The following is an 11,528-nucleotide window of genomic DNA, read 5'->3' on the forward strand; positions in this document are numbered from 1 at the left end:
GCAACAACCTATGCCCTATTATCCACCATGGTCTAATCAACCTGCATCCCAACCATGGCAACAACCTTAGCAATCACAACCACAGTACCCTTAGTATCCCTGACAATTTCCACCTTATCCTATACCTCCTATGGTTCATCCATATTAGCAACAACAACTTCTTCCACCTCCTCCAAATAATCAATTTCCTCAACCTACACAATGACCACTATCCACATCAATGCCAACACAACCAAATCCCAATCCCAACAATAAGGCAACACAACCTGTGTATAATAACAAGGTGGAAAGATATCCTACTTATCCAATCAATGTAGTGGAACTTGAAGGAGTACAGTTAAGATCATGGAAAACCCTCCAAGACCCTACCATCACATAACTAAATGATGAACCTGAGGAGGAGCTTGAAAAAGAACCACCATTTCTCGACCGATTTATTTCAAAACCTAAACAAAAGGAGGTACCAAAAATAAAATTTGATTTTGTAAATGAACTTTTTAATGTTAACATCAAGATTCCTTTGTTGCTGGCCATAAAGGATATTCCCATGTAGAACAAGATTGTTCATGAGTTATGTGGAAGGAAGAAGAAGAAGAAGGAAGACCCAAAGACTATCCAAGTTATTGGGAAACTAGAAGACCTTATGCTTGGGAACTTGACCATTTTAAAATATTCAGATCCAGGGAGTCTTGTCATCAAGGTAAGTATTGGTAAGGTCACTACTCCCAATACACTTCTGATTTGGGTGTTGCAATCAATATAATGACAAATGAGACACTCTGTGTCACATTTTATCATGGTTGATAGAAATGTGATTTGGGCATTTTGTTGTAAATCACTCTATGTCACATGCTATATATGGGAAATATGCTTCTTTGCAATTGCTTAGATGTGTAGAAACACATTTTGGTTCCAATTTTATCATGGTTTATAGAATTGTGAAGGTAAAATAAGCATTACGACAAATGGTGATGTCCACTAAATGGGAGAGATGGAGAGATAGAGCAAGTAACAGTAGCCAAGCATGTGATGAAATTTCTGATCTCAAAATTGGTAGTGGATCAATTTTATTTTGGCAATATGCAAGTGACCTTCTAACACCTACATGGCCCATTCTTGAAGTCCTTCGTCTTTTTGATAATGATAAACCATGCATGGGAGATGTATTTGAGAAACTAGATCAAATGAGGGAGAGAGTACAAGATACATTTACTATTGGGGCACCATCATTTGATCAAGAAACAAAGGATATTGTTTGGGAATATAGTTTACAAAGATGGAAGATGCTTCATAGTCCTCTTCATTATGTTGGATTTCTACTTAATCCAAAATGGTTTCACAAAAAACCATGGTTGGATGATGACGTTTCTACTAGATGGCAAACATATATGGATAGAGTTTATCCAAATAGAGAAGGCTGTACTATAATTAAAGAGGAACTGTCAAAATATATTGATGGAGTAGATAATTTTGCCCATCAAGATGTTCCATTTGATCAATTGAATATGGAACCCAAGGTATTTTGGGAGAACTATGGAACAAAACACCACATCTAAGAGATACCGCAATTCGTGTGTTGTCTCAGGTAAATATTTGCATATTTAGTCATATAATAATTGAATAAATAATTCATTTTGTTGTTCATTTATTTAAAAATGTTAATATTAATATTATCTATTTTGATTTTACATAAACAGGTCTCTAGTACTTCTACATGCGAAAGAAATTGGAGTGAGTATGCTTTCATCCATTCTATGAAGCGTAATAGGCTAGGTAGCAAAAAGGCGGAAGATCTTGTGTATGTACATTCAAATCTTCTTCTTTTATCTCGAGCTTCCACTGATTATAAATCAGGGCCTCATAAGATGTGGGACTATAGTGGTTCAATGGATGATGGGATTGATAAGTTGCCAATAGAAGTCCTTGAAGATAATGTAGAGGAAAGCTTACTTGTAGTTGAAATGTAGAAAGTTGAAACAACCAAAAACACTTGTTCAACTTCAAACTTTTGATGATATATTTTGATATTTTAATTATGTAATTGCAAACATTATGATATATGTATTTTTGTTTTCTAGCTAAAATTCATTTTAAATTATGTAGAGGTGATCTATAATGTTCTTGATCCTTATTTTGATTATGTTTTGTATTTTACAAACAAATATATATATAGCCACGTTTCTTGTACACAACCTTAAAATATTGTGTTTCTCATCACATTGCCGTTTCCATTTCGTTTCTTGTTTCTCGTTTCTGACAACATAGGTTTGGAGGCAGTGTAGAATTAAGGACTAGCTCCTCCTAGCATACTCCCAACACTAGATGTAGACTGTGAAGCTTTTAGAAAACAACAATTTCATTTCAGATAACAATAGAACAGTGACGATTGTATAGGAGAAAACAAAACCTTCTCCAGAGAGCAGCTGCAACCTCACCCGTAGACATCTTCTGCAGCTAGAAAATACATTGGAATAATAGCTTTAGAAGAGCTGGTTTTATAGCGGAGATGTAACAATACCAGATTTTCCTTGAAGTAAAACAAATGTCAAAGAACGATAGGAGAATCTAAAGGGACAAAAGGTACAAACACGTCAAATCTTCGTTAAGGGTATTCAAGGTACTCGTACAAACACGTTAAAGCCAAATCAGGTAATGGCGAATAACCTATGTAACCTGTCTATCATGTACAATCGTTTCTGCAAGCGGCCACATGGCAAGCTAACATATTCTGCCGTTCCATGCCCACTACAAGCTACTTACAAGTGCTGCCTAGAAGAAAACAACGCAATTAATCTAATAGTAACAGTTAATAATATGTTTCGAATATATAATGATTTCTTCAACCCTTGGATTACAGACAAATGTACTGAAGGCCTTCTTTTATACAAGAGAAAGAATATTGATGATCTCAATGATTGATCATAGCTATATGGTATGGATTACTACAACCAATAAACGTTAGGGGAAGAGCATTAGTGGGTATAGTTAATTTTATTTATGTTAAGTTCTTAAATAATATATCAGATTTTTATAAAAAAAACATTGTCTTTATATGAGACATAAGTGTTTATAGCTATTGTTTTGACTTCTTAGTAGTTATGATAAACATTGTGGGATTTGTTATGGATGTTATAGATGCAAGGGTCAATAAGTGGTCATTTTGAGTTGACATCCAATATATATTTCGTATTGCCTTGTTAACCATTCACTTTGAAAACCTCAAAATTTGCACAATTTATCGAATATTTATGCAGAAATGCCCCAATAATCATGCAATATTGGTAGCAATAAACTTGCACAATTGGTCTAATTACTAACTCTTTTTCCAACTACTCATATGCCAATAGATAACTATTAACCCACTACATGATTTTTTAGTGAGCTTTTAATTAACAAAATCCAATAAATGTTAATTAGAAAATAGGTGGTAATTGGACCCCTTCCCTTATCTTCCCCCAAACAAATACTCTTTAAACATTGAAATATGTTGCACATGCAATTTATATATTTCTTCTAAAAAATCTTCCATTTTAAGTTTCCACATCTCATAGCCAGTAGGATTGAATTTCTTAATATTTGTGTGATAAGTAGAAGCCATGTATTTCAATCCTTTTCTCAAATCTACAAAATCACACAAAAAAGGCTCACACTGCAACATAAGACCTTCAATTATTAAAGATAACGACACCCCACTCTATAGAACCATTGGCTCTTATACCAAATGTTGAGAACCAAGGTAAAGAGAGCTTGTAACTTTAACTTTCTTATATGGTTACAAACTTAAAAATATTATCAAATCTGAAACAAAATAGAAAATGAACATGCAATTGCATCATTCAATATAAATATAGATGTCGACTGGGAAAAGTGGGTACAAAGAAAATGATATAATAAAGCCAACCATGAAAAGATAAATATCATGAAAATAAAATCCTAATCACATCAATGAAACTATGAATACAAAATGCACAAAACAATATAATAAACTCAAACAAACATTATGCATCTCCTTCATTCCATCCTGGATCATGTTTCTTTCTCCTCTAATTGATGTTGCTCTCAAATAGATGAGCAACAAATATGATAAAGTAAAGGAAAATTGACAAAGCAATTGCGAGGATAATCAAAAGATTGTAGTTAGCCAAAAAGAGAAAAGAGAATCCAATTTAATCATTTCAAACATCAATTGGAAAGACGAAATCAAAGAGCTATTGATGAACAAGATAAAATGTGAGGGCCAGTTAAGTGGAGCCAAATGGATAAGTGTTTATTTGGAAGTGGAGAGGGAAATGGCATGTTAGTATAGTTAAGTAGAGCGAAATGAGGAAGGTGGAGGAGTAAGGTGGAGTGAAGGGGAGTTAAAATTGGAGACAAAAGTGGAAAGAAATGAGAGAAGTGGAGTTAAAAAAGAAAAAGAGTGAATTATAAATTCCCTCATATGTTAGCAAATTAGTCAACTAAATAAATTAAGTTATTTAATTGTGGGAAATACGGTAAAAGGGATAAATAAATAAATTTATTTATTTACCAAAGATGTGACATTATGACAAGGGAGAAATTAAATGTTTTTTTGCCCTAGGACAAAGATTAATTAATTGACAAAATTATTTAATCAAATTAGTGATCGTTAGAAATTGACGAGATATAGAGGAGGATAATTAATAATTAATTAAATAAAGAACATCATTTAATTAATTGAAAAATGACACAATATTGACAAATGAAAAAATACCAAAAACATAATATAGAACACATGTCAAAAAGTGTAGCCACTAGCGTTGACCGCTTTTAGGTGTCTACATCTTGCCCCTCTCTGAGACAATGTGACTCAAAGCATTGTTTCAAAAAAAAAAAATTGCATTAAAAGCTGCCCCAGCCCCCTCCAAAAATTGGGCCAAAAATCAAAACAAGAGGCCAATTTGTTTAAAATAAAGCCAAGAATCCAAAACTACAAACAAAATCAAAATCAAAGGTCAAATGAGCAAGATATGGGTTCAGATTTAAAGTTTGTATACCCGAGCACGAAATTAAGAGGACTGACTGAAGAAGTGTCAGTACGAGGTAGAAATTAGACATGATGAAACTTTGCTTTCATAAGTGCACTTTATCTTTAGAGATCTTTATTTAATATAGCAAATCAATGCTTCACAATATGGCATATAAAGCTAGAGCAATAATGTGATCCATTTGCAAAAGCATACACATTGCAAACAAGGAATGTTTTAATCCATCCTATAATATTTGTAAATTAATGGTCGAGGTATGTGCAATAGTCACAAAGTGAACATGTCAACACAAACAACCAAGCCATACTTGCCTCGAAATTTCATGAAAGCATCCCACATATAGAAGCCAAAACAAAAGACCATGAACCATTCTTGCTACTCTCATCACCTATGGATATATTTGTGTAGCATATGAACATGAACAAAGATAAATCAATGAAATATAAGACTTCCTAGACCAAGTGAGTCAACAACCATTCTGATCTTGTTGTCAAAGTTGATTATTTGTGTTTGGTAGAACGAACATGATGTTTGGTATCATGAATGAAGTAACCCATTTAAGACAGATATAATCTAGTTTCGAGTGCACTACACCCTTTTTAAGACGGATGATAGTTTGATAGCTGAGACTAATAATGTTGATTGACTGACATGACAAGTTTGATCTGTTTGATTGCTGATGTAATTGTATAGTTTGTCTATTAATACATGAATTGTGAAGTTCCATTCTTTTAAGTATCTCATGTCCGTGTGTACCCAAATATCTATCTTTGCAAGACAAAATTTATTCATGAAATTATGGTTATTTTTGGATTTTGAATGTTTTCCAATTTTTAGAGGTTTTTGGGATATTTGATTTGTTCTCTCTTTAGGACGTTTTAGGAATGTTTTCATATTTTTCCAGGGCATTTTGCAAATGTTTAAATATTATAGTCTAATAATACAAACACTTATTATGTGGAAGTGTTGTATGAAACTTTTTACATATACATGACTTCTACAGAAAGCTTAGAGTTTTTGCTAAAGGACTCATGTCTAATACAACTGACATTCCCCCATCCACCACCATGTTGTGACCGCTTACGTATTTGGAATCCTCACTGGCTAGATACAAAGCAGCCCCTGCAATATCCTCTGCTTCAAGACTGGCTTCCTTTAAGGGGGCTAACACCTGAACCGCAGCTTCGATCAGGGCCTTTGCCTCTGCCGAAGGGGTCATTCCCAAATGCTGTATCAGCCGATCTGTGGCAACTAAAGAAGGAGAAATGCAATTCACTCGTATACCACATTTTCCCAGCTCTGCCGCACTGTTCTTAGTCAGCCCAATAATGGCGTGTTTGGAGGCAGTGTAGAAGTAAGGAGTAGCTCCTCCTAGTATACCTCCAACACTAGATGTAGAGATAATGCTGCCCTTTCTGTTGGGGATCATAACACGGGCTGCGTGCTTAATTCCGTGCATTACTCCTTTTATATTGGTATCCATCACTCGCTCGAAATCCTTCATATCATACTCTGCCACGCTCACTTTTTGGTGGTCGGCGACTGCTGCGTTATTATACATAATGTCAAGTTTTCCGTGCTTTTCCATGGCGAAATCCACGGTTGCGCTTACATCTTGCTCCTTGCTCACATCACAGTGAATATATGTCGCCCAGGGAGAAAGAGATTCTGCTAGCTTTTGACCAGGATCGTCTGCAATGTCTGCAATTATGACTTTGGCCCCATGATTTGCAAATAGCCGAACAGTGGCCTCTCCAATGCCTCCCGACCCGCCTGTGATTATTGCAACCTTGCCTTGTAGTCTGCATCAAACAAACACATTTCTGTTTTAATAAAAAATCCTTTTTGAAATAAAAATGCGTTAAGAGAGTAACCTAAACTTTGCATTAAATGGTGCAGAGAGCTGTTTATGTGAGTAAAATCAGCATAGATGCTGCTTAATTTACTACGAGGATTTTAGAAAACACCAATTCCATTTCAAATAACAATACAAGAGTGAAGATTGTATAAGTGAAAACAAAACCTTCTCCATAGAGCAGCTGCAACCTCTCCCTTAGACATCTTCTGGAGCTAGAGTATCCTTCGAATAATAGCTTTCGAAGAGCTGGTTTTATAGCGGACATGTAACATACCGGTTTTTCTTTGAAGTAAAACAAATGTCAAAGACTCTTAGGTGCATCTAAAGGGACAATAAGTACAAACACGTCGAATCTTCGTTAAGGGTATTCAAAGTACTCGTAGAAACAAGTTAAAGACAATTAAGAGGATCAGAAGTATTGTGCGGTTCCCGTAGAAATACTCCACAATTATATGACAAAAACAATTGAAATGTACCTAATCAAAAGAAGGTAAAAATTAATAGCTTCTATATTAAAATATATATGTGATCATGAAATTTCGTTCTCCACGACAAATGCCGCAAGGTCAAGCTCTACGTGTCATACAGCGTTTGACCAACATTTAATATAAGAATGTGGATGTAACAAGCCAAACTAATCTGTCTGTCATTTACAATCGTTTCTGTAAGCGGCCACATGGCATGATTACACATTCTGCTGTTTTCATATCCACTTCAAGACACTCACAATGCAATTAATTTAATAGTAACAGTTAATAATATGTGTCTGTCATTTACAATCGTTTCTGCAAGCGGCCACATGGCATGATTACACATTCTGCTGTTTTCATACCCACTTCAAGACACTTACAAGTGCTGCATAGCAAGAAAACAATGCAATTTATTTAATGGTAGCAGTTAATAATATGTTTCAAATATACCATGATTTCTTCCACCATGCATAACAAACAATGGTAGTAAAACTAAACATCGAGAATATCGATGATCTGAACGATTGATCATAGCTACAATGAATAAACATTATATTCCACCACACAAATACTCTTTAAACAACAAAATGTCTCGCACATACACGGCATTCTTAATTTCTTATTGAGAAATATTTTGCACATAGCTTCTTCAGTTTAAAAAAAACTTAGTTATCTATTTTCTGTCATACAAAATAGAATATTTGATCAAAAATATAAAATCTGTAAATCTTAATAGATTTTTAATCGATTTCTGTTGGTTTGACCTGCTAAATCTGCTTTCTCAATTCTATGTTATAACAAAAAAAATCTATTGCAAAACAATTATGTTATACAAATTTTTTTAGTAAGGAATAACCATTACATAAAAACATTCATATTTTTTTATAAAAGAAACATTTATAATCTTACGAACACTTCAATGTAGCGCATCCTTTTGAAGTTTATTGCTCAACTTATGCATGACAGTTCCGCCCAACATTTAGATTGTGTGGCGTTAACTTTATTAAAAGAAATGATATCCTATATCTATTATTGAACTTTTTAGATGTTTGATTCCTAGGGTGAATAATTGCTAATATCTGGAGTTCAATTGTTTGAATCCATATAATTATATAGTGATAAATTCTAATTTATGTTTTGGTTTTAATGAAATTGATTATAAAGAACATTTCTCATTTTTATTATTTGATGCTTTTTAATATTTAATACTTTTGTGGATTATTATAGTATAATATAGGATAATATTCCATCCAAGGATATCAAGTACAATTTCAAGCAGTATCTCCCCTTATTCGAGATGTTTTCACATTATAATAATATAGAGAGACAGTTTTGGGGCGTTTTGATATCTTGGAGCTCCTACAAAGGATTAGAACACAAGAAGATAGAAATTGTATACCTTGGTGGATGTGTAGTTTACGCTCATTGCAAGCTGCTACTCTCCTAGTCTTAGTCAAACCTCTAGATTCGGTGTTGAATTGTGCCTAGAGATATAATTTGAAACAAAGTGAAGTGTTTGGATTCCATCAATAAGTACTTTTGGACACCAAACCAGCATTTCAACTCTATTTATGATGCACTAAATGTATAAAACAAGTAAAGTGAGGGTCTACTTACAAGCTCTCCATACTCCACTAGCCACTCATGTTGTTGCACTCGATTGATCAGTGGAACCACTTTGCAATCGTCCTTGTACTCTATGCTCCTCCTCCTTTTCTTTGTGCCTTGATCTTTGAATGTGATTGATGCAAATGAGATCCTTCCTCCATGTTCCTATTTATAGGCATTATAACCCTAATTTTTTGTGGTAATCCTCTATGGTCCCCATGGTCCCTCTATGACCTGTTGTGGGTCCATTTTTTGCCCATCTAACTTTGTCTTTGCCTTTTTCTTGTCTACCCTCTCCTCTCTCTTGTCAAGAGAATGCCTTAAACTTGTTGTTTCTTTTTCACCTGATCTCTTGAGGGGATATACCACCTCCATATCAAGGCAAAAACCTATGTATTAACTAATCTATTTTTCTTTCAAACAACATGATAAATTGCATTGTCTAAAAGAGGGGTAAAATGCAGACACCTAAAATTGTCCTATCCTAATTAAATAAATATTTTTATTTAATTAATTATCCCTTTTCTTCTATTAACTAAATAAAATTTTATTTATTTTATTTTCACTAAACTTCTTCTTAGCCCTTTTCTATCCTAGTTTAAATAATTTTTTTTTTTAATTTAAATCCCCTTCTTCCCCTTTTTTTATAGGCTACACGCCTGTACTTCTATTAATATTAAATATATGAAATAGAATTACAAAGTATTGAAAGTGTATGAACAATATCTAAGTTGTCTACTAGCTATCCTATATTTTTCGCTATTATTTAATTTGGGTATCATCTGAGAATAGTTTCATGCTCATACATACATCCCTTACAAGATTTATAAATACTTTTATGCTCAAAATAAGGGGTTGCTTCATCTTTCCTTTTTATAACAACCCTTTTCCCATAATTAAATACATATATTTATTTATTTATTTTATGTGGCCCTCCTTTAATTAATTAAATTATATAATATAATTTATTTAATTAATTCATTTATCTTTTTCCCTCATTTATCTTATCCACTCCCTTTATTTTACTATTTCCTCTACCTATTCTTTAATCTTGGTTAAACATCTTTTATTTCATCTCTTAATCCCATCCCTCCATTTTTAAGATGTTCTCTATATAAGAGGCTTCTTCCCTCCCTTTTTGATAATCAACTTTGTAGCATACTTACATTCTATCAAATTCAGTTTAGCCTACATCAAGCTACATCATCACAACCACATCCATTTATCATTGAGCTCTTGTGCAAGAATAAAAATCAGAGAGTAACCATATCGAAAGCAAGATCAATGGAGATAGAAGAAAAATGAAGATCAAACCCATGGGAATGTGTGAATGTATCAATTGAGTTATTTAATGATTTTGCATGTTTGATAGTTCTTCATTGATGTGTTGTTGAAATTTCATTGTAGATCTGGGGTTCTATGGTTGGAACATAAATACACAAACACATTCACTGAAGATATGTAAATCAGACCCTCAAATGATTTTACATGATGGGCTCATGTTTGCAAAATTTTAATTATCAAAATTGACCTCTTAGTTGTTTTAGAAATGTACATGTCAGAATCCTTTTGAAACTCACTATATCATTGCCTTGAAAAAATCAAACCTTGATTTTGGAAGCTGCCTCTTGGAGGATTAGTTCATTTAGCTTCAACAAACACATATACAAGAGGAGTTTTCGCTAATCCACTTCCTTCACAAAATAATAAAGGTTAAAGATGAACCCTTTGAAATCTTCTAGTAATGCAGTGAACAAACCTTTACAAACTCCATCTAGTTTCAACTTCAAAAAAATACTAAATTGCATGTTAAAGCTCTGCAATCTTGCACAAGAGTACATTAATATGAGAAGAATCACAAGAGCCAATTCATTTCTCTTGACAACCAATCGGATTCAAACTATTGATCGTCAAATTAGGCCTTCTGACAAACTTCACATCATGCATATAATAGATTTCAACAAACTGTATTTGCTTTTGACTTGATAAAAATATCAAATGAGATATTGGTGATTTAAAAATTTACACAGGGTTACATGAATATGAGGAAAATTGCAAGAAACAACTAATTTTACTTGGAAATCCTCCCACTCTTGAATATTAACCTTTGAAGTGGGCCATTCTGGCAGATATATAAAGTACAAACAATAAATTATTCTTAGACCCTCTGATTTGGCATTTTGAAAACATGTCAAATATGACTATTGGGGCTAGAAATGGACATGGACACTTACTGATAACATAAGAGCATGATCCCAAAGTGGTTTTGCATGACATTAATAGAAATCAAGTTATACACCCTCAAAGTGGGCTACTAAATACATCATAGACACTTCCAATTTTGTGAAAATTTGGGGTGCTAATAACATATTCTTCAATTATGTTAGCATAAAAAAGAACATTGAAACATATGCTTCTCATACAAAAACCCCTCTCAATGTGAGAAACTATCTTGATTTGATAGAGATCCTCTAGACTCTGGCACCTCTAGCCTCCAATATGATTGTGTTGATCCTTACCTTCCATGGTAGCACTACACTCTCCAAACTTCCAATCAATAAAAATAATATGTGTTGCCATGACAAA

At 33.5% G+C, this 11,528-nt stretch overlaps 2 protein-coding genes across 2 annotated transcripts; one reads left to right on the forward strand and one right to left on the reverse strand.

Moving 5' to 3' along the window:
- Positions 1-965: 965 nt before the first annotated feature.
- On the forward strand, positions 966-1,967 carry LOC131856379 (uncharacterized). Its single transcript, XM_059208146.1, has 2 exons — positions 966-1,517; positions 1,698-1,967. The coding sequence occupies exons 1-2, from the start codon at positions 966-968 to the stop codon at positions 1,965-1,967; spliced, it is 822 nt and encodes a 273-aa protein (XP_059064129.1).
- A 4,036-nt stretch (positions 1,968-6,003) lies between these two features.
- Positions 6,004-7,090, reverse strand: LOC131056256 (borneol dehydrogenase, mitochondrial-like). The gene is made up of 2 exons (XM_057990611.2): positions 7,030-7,090; positions 6,004-6,808 (listed from the first exon to the last, which is right to left on the reverse strand). The coding sequence occupies exons 1-2, from the start codon at positions 7,065-7,067 to the stop codon at positions 6,004-6,006; spliced, it is 843 nt and encodes a 280-aa protein (XP_057846594.2). The 5' UTR covers positions 7,068-7,090.
- Positions 7,091-11,528: the final 4,438 nt, after the last annotated feature.

The sequence above is a fragment of the Cryptomeria japonica genome, chromosome 7 (assembly GCF_030272615.1).
Source record: "Cryptomeria japonica chromosome 7, Sugi_1.0, whole genome shotgun sequence".
Lineage (NCBI taxonomy): Eukaryota > Viridiplantae > Streptophyta > Pinopsida > Cupressales > Cupressaceae > Cryptomeria > Cryptomeria japonica.

Bases quoted from the DNA above. Each gene is read 5' to 3' on its own strand.
- LOC131056256 (XM_057990611.2), bottom strand. From the start codon at position 7,067: ATGTCTAAGGGAGAGGTTGCAGCTGCTCTATGGAGAAG. The intron at 6,809-7,029 runs GTTTTGTTTTCA...TGTTTGATGCAG, and splicing joins GCAGCTGCTCTATGGAGAAG to ACTACAAGGCAAGGTTGCAA.
- LOC131856379 (XM_059208146.1), top strand. From the start codon at position 966: ATGGTGATGTCCACTAAATGGGAGAGATGGAGAGATAGAGCAAGTAAC. The intron at 1,518-1,697 runs GTATTTTGGGAG...TTACATAAACAG, and splicing joins AATTGAATATGGAACCCAAG to GTCTCTAGTACTTCTACATG.